The sequence below is a fragment of the Lampetra planeri genome, chromosome 36 (genome assembly GCF_965212315.1).
Source record: "Lampetra planeri chromosome 36, kcLamPlan1.2.h2, whole genome shotgun sequence".
NCBI classification, from domain to species: Eukaryota; Metazoa; Chordata; class Hyperoartia; order Petromyzontiformes; family Petromyzontidae; genus Lampetra; species Lampetra planeri.
This window is the reverse complement of record NC_136142.1, coordinates 5,878,366-5,891,405: the sequence shown is the minus strand read 5'-3', so window position 1 is coordinate 5,891,405 and position 13,040 is coordinate 5,878,366. Positions and strand designations below refer to the sequence as shown.

At 46.9% G+C, this 13,040-nt stretch overlaps 1 protein-coding gene across 1 annotated transcript; it reads right to left on the bottom strand.

The window, feature by feature from the left end:
* Positions 1 to 3,942: 3,942 nt before the first annotated feature.
* On the bottom strand, positions 3,943 to 11,675 carry MEAF6 (MYST/Esa1 associated factor 6). The gene is made up of 7 exons (XM_078611443.1): positions 11,499 to 11,675; positions 8,909 to 9,024; positions 7,641 to 7,728; positions 6,487 to 6,532; positions 5,365 to 5,623; positions 4,940 to 4,973; positions 3,943 to 4,598 (listed from the first exon to the last, which is right to left on the bottom strand). The coding sequence occupies exons 1-7, from the start codon at positions 11,586 to 11,588 to the stop codon at positions 4,596 to 4,598; spliced, it is 636 nt and encodes a 211-aa protein (XP_078467569.1). The 5' UTR covers positions 11,589 to 11,675; the 3' UTR covers positions 3,943 to 4,595.
* Positions 11,676 to 13,040: the final 1,365 nt, after the last annotated feature.

Here is a 13,040-nt window from a genome sequence, read left to right as displayed (position 1 = left end):
GAATTTCTCTTCTAAATTATTGGCGGAAGTGTGCGCGGGCCTTGGGACTAAGAAAGTACGGACATCCCCATACCATCCGCAGACGGATGGTATGGTTGAACGGCTGAACAGGACATTGTCTGCCATGCTTTGCCATACCGTGAGTGAACAACAATCAGATTGGGATCTGCACATCCCCGGGGTGCTTTCGGCGTACAGGATGACGCCTCATGCGGCTACAGGATATTCGCCGTTTTACCTTATGTATGGTCGGGAAAACGTGCCGCCGGTGGATGTGCAATTGGGAACTGGGGTGAAGGGACCTCGTAAACCACTTCCTGAATACATTCAGGACACGGTTCGCCGAGTCACGGAGGCGCGGGAGAATGCCCGCGTGGCTACGGCCAAAGCCCAGGCCCGGAACGAGCGATATGCGCGACGGTCTGAGGGGGAGTGCCCTTGGAAGGTTGGGGACCTAGCCTGGCTTCATTGTCCACAGGTACGTCCGGGGACCTCGCCGAAATTGCACAAACCCTGGCATGGTCCCGTACGCCTCATTGCGGTTCCCAACCCACAGTCAGCACGCGTCCAGATTGGGTCTCGTCGCTGGGTTGTGCATACGTCGCGCTTGAAACCATATGTTGCTCCCTTACATGATGCGTCATCCCCCAATGTTGCCTTGCCGGGGTCTGTTGCTGCTGACTCTCCCCTGCCTGCCTCCATTGATCTTGCTAGAGCGCCTGTCGTACCTGTTCCAGACAGGCCGGCCGTGACATTGCGGGGGACGAGGGGCCCTGCTCGGAGGACGCCTGCCAGGTCTGCGGGACCTTCGAGCCCTGCAGCCCTTCCGACCCAGCTGCGGGCACGGTCACAGGACAAGCCCAAGACTAACTCTTTAGGGACACGTGACGTCGGTGGACTTCCAGCTGCGACAGGGGGATTACCCCCTGTCATTCCTCGACTTTCATCGCGTTCCCGTTCTGCGAGTGGGCCGCCGACCGTCCGGGACGGGCCGGCGACCCGCACACGTTCCAAATCGCTTACGTTTCGTTGATTGTTGCTGTCTTGTTATTTTTTTTCTTACAGTTGTATTTATTGCATGCTTTTTGTACGTTCGTTGATGTTAATTGCGTTGTTGTTGTTGTTCTTGCTGTTACATTGTATGCTTAGTGTCCTTTAGGGGGGGAAGCTCGGTTCGCCGCATTACGATTTGCTATTGGTCAGCCGAGGTCGGCTGGGATTTTTCTACGGGGGAGGGTGGTGTAATGCGGGCGTAAGCGACCTTCCGGATGTGACGTCACGGGGGGTGGAGTCATGTGACGTGGGTGGAAGGTTCGGGTCCTTAAGCGGGTAAACCGGAAGGGGAAGTCAGTCGGGGTGTGAGCGGAAAAGAGTGAGGCCACGCGGGCGAGTGTGGAGAGGGGGGGGGCGCCGACGGCCATCGGGAGCCAACCCCGAAGATAAGAGGAAGCTGCGGAGTGGTGTGCAGCTGCAGAGGAGACAGCCAGAAGGGCTGCGTGTTAGAGGCAGCGGTGTGGCTGCCAGGAGGAGCTGCGGAGAGAGAGAGAGAGAGGGCTGCGTGTTAGAGGCAGCGGTGTGGCTGCCAGGAGGAGCTGCGGAGAGAGAGAGAGACAGCAAGAGGCTGTCAGAGCTGCGGAGGGAGAGGAGTTGCAGCGAGTACAGCCAAGGGGGGCTGTGTGAGAGAAACAGCAGCGGAGCTGCTGTTGTGGATCGGGCCGACATTGGAGTCAGCACCGTGGAGAAGCTACAGAGTAAAGACAGCCGTGTGGGTGTACAGCACGAACCGAATAAAGGACACTGAGCCAGACATCGTGGTCCAGTCGTTTATTACACATGCAGGACCTCGACTTTAACCCACCACACACAATCCTGATCGACAGAATTGTGCTGTTCATACTGCTGGGTGAATAGAGGTAGAGGGAGTCTTGGAAACTTGCCCCGTGATTTTAACTACCGTTGGGAGATCGAACCTGCGATCTCTGGATTGCAAGTCGTCTACTTAACCATTGCACTGTGGCAGCATCTACACCTTGTCGTGCAGTATAAAGGAATGTTTTTACAGTATGGTATAATATACATATGGGTATTGCTTAATATGGTAAAATTATTAGTCAGTTTCCCCATTAAAACCTCCCCGAGCCTCTATACTTTGTTTCAGGAGGGTCCTGCATTGGCTATTCCCATTAAAGAATCGTTATCGGTTTCTTTCGGGTCACATCGTGTCGAAGTCATGTCGATTTCTAACGATAACCCTCCACTACCCGACAGCGCCAATCAAATCAAGTTGTCACGTGGGCAAATACGCCAAATGCATGTTAGTTAAAAACTAACATTGTACCAACAGACCTGAATCAAAATAAAGTATTAATCATATTGTTCGTAAAAGCCTTTATGTATATATACATAAAAAAAATTATATAGATTTTTTGGCTTCGGATGGTGGAGGAAAACTGAGGAAGCCAACCACGCATTTCAGGGGGAAAACACGAGTCGAGATTGAAAAGTGTGTAAGTTTTGCACGGCGCCTATTGAGATGTCAATGAAGGACAATCGCGACATTTTTTTATGACCAAATAGTTTATTTTGTTAAAGATCTATTGCGTGTAATTAATGCGGTAGCTTTAAAAACATTTTTCTCCAACTGGTGTCATGTCGACGAGACTCCACAACACGCTGTTAATGCATGGCCATGTCTGTAACGGAGATGTCACAAGCGCTGACAGGACACGTGATCGTAACGTTGGTTGAAAGCACACAAATCTCGACACTAAACACACTTGTCATTACATTTTTTTCTACAAACTGTTGCTGCGATGAAAAACAAACGGCAAAAAAGTAAATAAGACTGCTACATTTATAACTGGTAAAGCAAGACGATTATGTGAACTAACGTTTATTTCTTTATGTGGTATTCAAGGGTAAAGTTTGGAATTATAGCTAAGATTGAGGAACATATTTTTGATGACTTACAGCCCTTGTCATTCGACTGTTGGATAAACGCCTCCCCACACGTGGATTGGTCGTGGCAGTTTGTCTGGCCATACTTCACCACGCCAGTCAAAACAGGGTTGGTGGAGGAGTGGGGGTAGGGTTTCTCAGGACCAGCTCATGTATCACTCGCCAACCGACGTTAGACGGAATCAAAGTCGGAGCAACTCGCTATCCGCTGCATCACCACTCCACCCTAAGGGCATCACCGCCATCATCATCGGTCACGATCAGGAGTCGGATGCGGCTCTTTAAGGGCCACTTCACGAGACGTTATTTTTCTTCTTGGTTCTTTCGGTAAAGTCACGTAGAAGGGAAATAATAAAACATAATAAAATAATTCTCACGTTTCGGCCACAACGCAAGCAGCCGTCCTCAGGTGAAGAACATGTCTGTCGGGAAGACAGCGTCTGACAGACATGTTCTTCACCTGAGGACGGCTGCTTGCGTTGTGGCCGAAACGTCGTGAGAATAATTTTATTATGTTTTATTTTTATTATTTCCCGTCTACGTGACTTTACCGAAAGAACCAAGATGAATCCCTGCAGTCACGAAAGCTTTAAATCGAAATTTGAGACGTTATTTATTAAGGACACATGCATTTAGCAAATTCGACAAAAAAAGGTCTCAACTTGTTATCGTAGTTTCCCACCCCTGGTCATGATCAATCCCACTACTGGATGAAGGCCTCTGAGTATCGACTATAATATAAACATTGAGACACAATCAGTCACTACTGTTGAATCAATTTTTTTTTGCAAATTACTACTGTTCTTTTTGCTTGATAGCATTCGGTATACTGCTACGACCGTTGCGTAGGACTTCGTGGTTGCGCCGCATGGTTCGCTTATGTGTTTTCAGATCGTGCCACGCGCACAATCCTAATCACAAATCAGAGAGCATTTCAGTACCGTTGCAGCGACTCTTACTCAGGTGAGAAACATTTGCAGACAAGATATTGCTGGGAAGACACTAAGGCCCCTTTTCTTTGTGCTTTCAAGCTGCACGTCACAGCACGGAATCGATGTCCTTGCTATGACTGCAACTTTGCGCATGTACTGCAAGAGAGGTTCATTCACTGCATCTTATTCACGATTATCACTTTACCAAGGGTTTTTTGTTGTTGTAATCACTGTGTGAGTTTCTCGTGGTTGCGCCATGCAATGTGTTTGGGGGTTGTGCCGCGCGTTGTTCTGCACAATGACGTCCTAGCGCGTGGAGCGAAACGTCGGACATCAGACCAAAAAAAGATGCGGTGCACCGCGACAACGCATTGAAGAGCTCTACGGCAGCACAATCCCAAAAACCTACGTAGCGGAATAACTTTATGTTCACCAAGCATTCAAACTCACTTGAATTTCTGGTTCTCCCGTGTTATTTCTGGTCGTACCGCAAACATTGATCGGCACGATGAGCCCTAACTGAATTCAGTTCCTGACGCTCCCGAAACGCACAACCAGAAAACACATGGGAGAGCTCCTTGTTTTCCCCCGTTTAAAGTGATCATTAACAGAAGCTACAGGGGAAATGTTGAAACTCTTTTTCACGAAGGGTAGAGGCGGAGATCACTTCAACGGCTTCACCCAGCTCGCTGGAAATCCTTCATTTTACTGTGAAGACAGCATAAGAAACATCATCATCATCACTATGAGATCTCTTTTACCAGTGGCAAAATATAGTAGTAGGTTTTTACCCTTTTAAACTGGTACAAAACTGACACCTTTATTCAAGGCATCATGTTTGCAATAACCACAACACAAGTAGTCAAAAAAGCAAACAAAAATAAGCAACTCTGATAATGATAATAATATGCACTGTCCTTGAAGTTGATTGGTCCACACCCGAGACGGCTTTCTTTAGAGCCTAGTCCCCATTGGTGTTGGACCAGATGAGATGGTCCAACACCATAATGTATGCATTTCATAAACACTATTTACAACGCAGTACTTACACTTCGGGGTTTCTTGTTGATTTTCCACTCAAATCTGCAACACAATGCGTAAGCAACAAGTTAGAGCCCTTCAATGTCCTCACGTGTTCGTTTCTCCATGCAAGAAAAACCTAACAGTCGTTCTTATGCGACTCGAATCACCCCGTAGCTATATGTATGTTGAACTTCTTTCGCACCATACGTAGCCAACCGTGCTAATCGAAGGGGGAAAATTCGATTAGTGTTTGTGGATGGCTCTTGCTCATCCATCAGGTTCCCCTCCACACACACACAGACACAAGCGAGGGTTGCCCTACACGTGACTGTTTTGCCAACCTGCGTGACCACCGCGCCGTCCGTGCGACTACTATCACGGGGAGCTCTACCGCGCCAGCACAGCAGTCGCACACAGCGGTGGCGTCAGACCGGACACACCAGTGGCGTACCGGTGCCGTGCTTTGTGCTTCCTCTTCTTGTGGCTGCCGTGCGGGGCAGTGGCTGCCGCTGCTGCCGCTGCTGCTGGAGCGAGCTGCTCTGGCTGGCCGCCATCGCCACCTCCGCCGTCCGTCGGCTTGGCGGGCGAGTCGCTGGCGGCCTCGGCTTCGCCGGGCTCCGGCTCGCACTCCCGCGCCGCCACCGCTTCCTCCTCCACCGGCGCTGGCTTCACCTTCTCCTCCCGGCGCTCTTCCTTCTCGAGCTTCTCTTCTGCAGCAGAGACCAAAGCGATCGTGTCGGTGCTGAAGCGCGCGGCAAGGAGAATGAGGGTCAGGATTTGCATCTAGAGTGGCGCGCTTGCTTCCATTGCTCAGCAATTCAAGGCGCGCTACGCTGCCAAGCTAACCGCAGGCGGGACTCGAAATTCAATAAATCTAGGAGGAAACCTGGAAAAGCAGTTGCGAGTAGCAACATCATCAATACCAGCTAACATCACTCGCCTCACCGAAGAGAAGCAGTTCCAGCCATCTGACGTTGGCTGTAAATCACCACAGCCCCTTACGTTATGGCAAGCTTTGTGGCCACTTCCTGGAGTTCTGCCATTACGAGTACGGTACATTTCATTAAAGCGTGTTTTAAAAAAAAAGTATTTTTTAATATTACTTCTTTTATTAAGTTGATCATTTTGTTTGGCCCGCGAATGATGTTATAAATATCCAAATGGCCCTTGGCAGAAAAAATGTTCCCCACTCCTGCTTTACAGCAATGGCTGTGCTGCCCTCTGCTGCCCACCGTGTCGTCCCACAGCAGAGGTCGCAAACGGGTTTTGATTCCTTACCCGTACCCGGCCGCACCAGGGTCGCAAATGGGTACCCGTATCCGGTCGGGTACGGGTACCCGTTCCCTACCCGTACCCGTACCCTACCCGAAATGAGTGACAAACGGTTACTCACCAGTGACTCACGGCCTACCCGTACCCGGCCGCACCAGGGTCGCAAACGGGTACCCGTACCCGTACCTGGCCGGGTACGGGTAGCCGGGTATCGGGTACCCGGTTGCGACCTCTGTCCCACAGTGGGACTTTGGTTTAAAATAAACCCTTCAGATCTGATCAAGGAACAACGAACACTCACTCTTATCTTCCTCTGCTCCATCTTGGTTCACAACTACACCCACAGCCTGTAGAAAAAAGTAGACGCGATACACGTTTTAAAACTTGATTGACTTTGTTGACATATACGAGTGCTATTAGTCAGCATATTTATGCTTAATGTTAATGTTTGAAGCTTGGCTTTGTAATTTGTGCTTTGTTTATTCTGGAGGTAATCTGCCCACTACATTGTGCACTGCAAGGAATTATGTTTGCAATTCTAGATTTGAAGCTTTCGTGACTGCAACGATTCATACTCTGTGGTTTTGTCGGTAAAGTCACGTAGGTAAAACAATCAATAAAATAAAATAAAACTAAATAAAATCACGACGTTTCGGAGGCAACACAAGCTTTCTTCATCAGGTGTATAAAATAAATCTCGCTACAGTTATTGTGCTATGCCCTTTTTTACACCTGATGAAGGAAGCTTGTGTTGCCTCTGAAACGTCGCGATTTAATTTAGTTGTTTTCATTAATTTTATTTTATTTTATTGTTTTACCTACGTGACTTCACCGAAAAAAACAAAGAAAATGTTTGCAATATTTGTAATTCGTCATCGTGATGCAGTTTTCATTGTTTTGACTTTATTATTTTCTATTTTGTCATTTTGGTGACGCATGCCACTCCTGCAAATAAAACTTATCCTGGTCTCTCAAGTCTTGACATTTGAATGGGCATGTTTAGAGGTGGTCAGATAGTTAATGGGGCAAATGAATCCAATCAGAAATCTCACAGAACAGTGCATGTCCCCGAGTGTTAGGGAAGAGCCCACAGAAGCGAACATTACGGAAATACTGCTGAGATCCCGATAAGTGACCTGGTAGGAGGCGCCACTTTCCCACTTGAGAGAAATGCACAAAAGTCAACCCAATAATTTCTCAGACCTGGAATTTAGACAAATTAATTGAATACAAACAACAAATGTATATTTTTTCTTTTAATATGTGCTAATTCGAGTGAGAGCTCCAAAACATAAGAACCCGGTTGAATCATGGATGGTTGAAACCCAGACTCAAACTCATTAAATCAACAGTGGTGGTGCAGTGTACAATTCCACGAGCCATCCTCTGGCCACCTCCATCTTGAATATCTGTAACTTTAAAATGTTTTTTGAGACACAGTGAACATCAACTCACGGCTGAGGATGTGACGGAGGATTTGCTGAACAATCTCTCTGCCTCTTTAAACCTCCGGCTCTTCCTCTCGACGGGTCCAGAGCCACCCCTGTGCGGCGAGCCAGGGGGCAGGGGCACAACAAAAACAACAAAGCACGCGCACACACCAATCTCTTTAAACACACGGCACAAGGAGCATAAACCATCACGCAAACTCCGGTCATCCATCCTCGCAGCGACGGCTTTTAGCTAGCCATCGAACAAAGACAGTCACACTGCGTCGCGCGCTTTCAGATGCACTTCTGCGGCCGTCTGGAACACCCTTTCTTCCGATGTTAGGAAGCCAATGGAGCTTTCCACCTTTAAATCTAGATTGAAAAGTAATTTCTTTATAACTGCTTTTTGTGTCTAGTTTGTTGTCCTTCCCCCCACACCTCCGATGATCATGCTTGTCTATGTACGCTGCGAAAGAAGTTCAACATGCATACATACGTCATGCGTTTGTTTGACTAACATCCACACCCATTTTCTTCGCAAATATTAAAAATATATATACGCACACACATACAGTTCAACGCAAAATTGTATAATAGACAACTCAACATAATCATCCACGTCATTGAGAATATAAACAAAATAAATAAACAGAGAAATATGCACTCCAAGAAGGCCATGTTGCTTTTGCGTTATATAATAAATACTTGTTTTTTACGTGAAGGGACACGGTCTGCTTATCTTCTTTCTTATTTATATTCTCCATGACGACACTCGTGATTGGTTTGAGTTGTGTGTTCATAGGGCAAGGCAACGGTTGCCTCCTCAGACAATGTCAATTACAATCTGCATGGACTACGACGACACGCTAACTCAAACTAAACCTTTATTACGATTATTACGAGAGCACACCGAAACCAGGACGGGTGGAATTCATCTGTTTGCAGGCTCTGCTACATCTGCCATCGCCTGTTGAGTGACGTGATGTTAACCATCTCACCTGGTATGCAGGACATTGTGGGCTCGATTCCGACCCGGAAGCCTGTATATTTAGAGTTTGCATGTCTCTCTCCCCGTGGCCACGTGGATTTTCCTCCGGGTCCTCCAGCTTTTCCCTCCACATTTCGAATCAACGTGTTTAGAGTTATTTGGCCGCTACAAATTTCCACGTGATCAGCCACTTCGTTGAGCTATCATTTGTGGCCAGGTCGCTTCTGAAAACAAGTTACATAGCTCAGTGGGCCTTAACTGGTAACATAAAAAGTAGTTTAGCTAAATAATTTAGTTTAGCTTGCCTCTGGTTGGAGAGGTAGCGGTCCCATCCTCTCACGATGTTGCCATACACCTGCGTGTCCTCCAGGTAGCTCCCCTCAAACGCGTAGATTTGTCGCTCAAGATTTTTCAGAGTCTCCTGTAAAAAAACAAATCAATTTTAAAAATAGAATGGATGCAAACTAATGTAATCGGACACATTTGCTTATAAAAGTCAACGAGCCTCGTGTCCAGGAGAAGTTCGCTCGAAGGGTCGATGTCAAGTGGGCGACCAACAAGGTCTGAATTGGTCTGTAATAAGGCAGGCACTGATAAGGGGTTGACGGGTATGATGATATAATTTCATGCATTTATAAATGACCTCATCTTACCCTCTGGGACATTGCCACGTACCCCCAAGGGGGTCCACGTAACCCCGGTTGAGAACCACTGGCTTAAACCGAGCACCGCTTTGGGAGGAACAGCCAACAATGCTTGTCCTGTGGATGTACCTGTCTCGGTCATAGGAATGTGACATTTCCACCACTGGCTTGGGGCCTAGAAACAGGGGATGGGCACGACTGCACTTCTCGGTTGAATGTGAAACCAGGGTGGCAGCCGAGGGATGGAACGTGACAGAGGCGACGTCCACCAAGAAGGTGGAGTGATGAGGTCAGTTCCTGAGCAGGTGCTCTGGGTGACTAATTAGAGGCGCATTATGAGATGGCTGCCATTTGAGGAAGTCTTCATCCAGCAGTGGACGATGCCTTACACAAAGGCCGTAGCCATGGAGTCAACATTGGGGGGGACCAAATCTTCCAGGGGGTATGGGGTCCCCCCCCAGAAAAATATCTAAATTAGAAAATTTATTTCCTGCTTAAAATATAAAAAAATTCACTACCACATGGGATGGACTTTTTATGTATATTTTACAATAATGTCGAATAGTGTATTGTATTACATTGCTCTGTTTGAACTTTTTTTTACCATTTCTTGTTTCATTGTATGTAATGGCAGAGATTAGGGATTAATAAAGTACAACCATAACCACAATCACATCAACAGAAATCTATGCATTGATGTATATGAAGACAAGTCCAGATATTGTGGCCAAGGTTTAGCAAAATTGTTGTTTTTATTTACATAGCATAGCAATTATATTTTTTATAGCAATATATTGTAGGGGGGGGGGCATTTTGAGCATATTTGAATATTGGGGGGGATGTGAATATTGAATATTGGGGGGGATGTGACCCCCCCAATTTTTATGATAATTACGGCCTGGCCTTACACCCACACGTGTAACGTGGTATTATTATACCAACAACGCACCAAATATATTTGCAGATGTGACGGGAACTCTTTTTTTAATTTGCCAGTATCAAAGAAGTTAAAATAGTAATAATAGGCGTTTTATCCTTTCTAGCGATAAAACAGTAGATGTGTTAAGATGTTCAAACACCAAATATCTACATGTTGTGGTTAATGTAGAGACCAACAAGGTTTTTGGGAATTGGCTTAATGCAGTAAATTTGATTCCTTGCAAAAGGTTTATATTTTGGTGTTATAACATCTTAACACAACTCTTGTTTTTTTGCCATAAAGGGTAAAACCTCTTAATTTTCCATTATCTTTGCAGACAATCTCCATGACGTTATTACCAAAGTAGTGCCTACACATGGATAACGAAACATAATTTTTGTAACCCATTATACGAGAACGAATCATTATTACAACTCATTAGTGTGTTATGATGTAGTAGTAACTCAGCCGGTCGCACTCTCACTTGCTATCTCTAGCTATCAATAGTCGATAGCAAGTGATCGATAGTCGATAGCAAGTGATCGATAGTCGATAGCAAGTGATCTATAGTCGATAGCAAGTGATCAATAATCGCTAACATGTGATCGATAGTCGATAGCAAGTGAGTGATAGTCGATAGCAAGTGATCAATAGTCGATAACGTGATCGATAGTCGATAGCAAGTGATCGATGATCTCCACAGTACTCTACAACACCGTACAGTGGCGCAGTGCACTAAAGCAAAGACAAAGGTCCCCCGTGTAGCCTGCACAGACTGTTGGGGGCAAGTGCTGTTAGCGAGTAGCGCCTATGAGGGCACACGAGGGGGTGGGTGGCCAGCCCCCAGCGGCGATGTTTAACTTACACACCGCAACCAACGTACTCGTTTGAGGCCGAGTCGACCTAGGGGAGGCCCGGGACCGGTTCAGATAAATCGTCACCGGGTGTTGTTGGCCGTGAGCGGGTTCGTAGCGCAGCGTAGCGCTGACCGCTTACACCACCAGAAGCGCCAAGGCCGCCGCTTCGTCGTCGTTGCTGTGGTTTTTGTTGTTTAAGGCTGAGTCGACCTAAAGGGGGGAGGCCCCGGTGTAGGAGTCGAACTCGAGGGTGAGACGCAGACCGCGCTCACCGCTGCGCCACCGCTCCCCTCCTCCTACCTCCCCCACACAACGAATGCTACAAAAAAAAATCATCATCGTCATCGTCACTACTCGCAGCGTTATTGTTGTTCTCGTAATCAACTACGGCCCGGTGATGTGGTTGTTGTTGTCTGTGGTGGTTGTTGTCTGTGGTGGTTGTTTGGTGGTGTCGGATGCAACTACGTGGGCTGACCGCGATCTCCTGCTGCCTCTTGACCAGCTCGCTCAGCTCGTGCCTCGTGTCGGGCAGCTGGGGCGAGGCAGAGTTCTTGAAGGCGGCCATGTCGCCTTTCCCTCCTCCTCGATCACCAACCTCCTCCCGTGTGCATCACGCGTGGAGGGCGTCCGGGGGGAAGTGGTGGGGATAGCGAACCCTAGTGGCTGGAGCGCGCTAGGAAATCGTTAACTTTTCACGGTTAAAGATGCCCCCAAACAAGGTCCCATCGGTAGTTGGCACGTGGCCACGTGGACATGGACCACGGTCACATTTCAGTTGGTGGCCACCCGAGTTGGATAAACTTGAGATGTTTATGTGACCAGCAGTTTTAAATTACCACGGTCACATTTCAGTTGGTAAGCGAACCCTAGTGGCTGGAGCGCGCTAAGAAATCGTTAACTTTTCACGGTTAAAGATGCCCCCAAACAAGGCACCCATCGGTAGTTGGCACGTGGCCACGTGGGCACGGACCACGGTCACATTTCAGTTGGTGACCACCCGAGTTGAATAAACTTGAGATGTTTGTGTGACCTACAGCTTTAAATTACCAATCACCTTCACTCACCTCCTCCTGTGTGCGTGGAAGACATATTTCTTTTATGGCTTTATTTTGGTGATTTCGAAAAGTGTTTTGGTTTGGCCATGTTTGTTTGTTGTAGTACAGAGTTAAACTGATGGCTTTAATCTAAGTTGTCTTGTAGTTGTTGTTTGACTTGCATCCCACTGGGGATTTTTTTGCACAGCGTTGGTGTACGCTGTTTTCTCCTGGATTTTTTTGTTTGTTGCGGTTGCACCCGATTCAAGAGCCGAATGGCTCACAGGGCTATACCAAATAAATGAAAATGAAACGAAAACACCGAGGGAGAAGCGAGATAGTGCCCCCTCGTGGCTGGAGCGAGTTATAAATCGTTAACTTTTCACGGCTAAGAATGCCCACAAGGTCCTCTGGAGTTGCCACGCACGTGGGCACGGACCACAGTATTTCATTTGGTGCCACCCGAGATGGATACACTTGAGGTGTATGTGACCAACAGACTTAACATTACCGTTCAAAGTTAATAATGCAATTATCTTACGTAATAAGCATGTTGATGCAGACTGTTTTAAAAGGTTTCAAATAGGTGTAGCCCAAGGGTCATAAAGAAGTGGCTGGGTCTAGTGATGTTAACGTGAGAAATTAGCATGTAACTGGGTACGGAAGTTGCTATGATAATGTAAGAGATTAGCATGATGTTAATGTGAAGAATTAGCATGTAACTGGGTACGGAAGTTGCTATGATAATGTGAGATTGGCATGTTAATGTGAAGAATTAGCATGTAACTGGGTACGGAAGTTGCTATGATAATGTGAGAGATTAGCATGATGTTAATGTGAGGAATTAGCATGTAACTGGGTACGGAAGTTGCTATGATAATGTGAGATTGGCATGTTAGTGTGAGGAATTAGCATGTAACTGGGCACGGAAGTAGCTATGATAATGTGAGAGATTAGCATGATGTTAATGTGAAGAATTAGCA

Excerpts from the sequence above, each read along its gene's own strand:
- MEAF6 (XM_078611443.1), bottom strand. The coding sequence starts at position 11,588 with ATGGCCGCCTTCAAGAACTCTGCCTCGCCCCAGCTGCCCGACACGAGG. Across the intron at positions 9,025-11,498 it reads AGAGGCAGCAGGAGATCGCG|GAGACTCTGAAAAATCTTGA; the intron begins GTCAGCCCACGT and ends GTTTTTTTACAG. Across the intron at positions 6,533-7,640 it reads CCTCCGTCACATCCTCAGCC|GCTGTGGGTGTAGTTGTGAA; the intron begins GTGAGTTGATGT and ends TTTTTTCTACAG.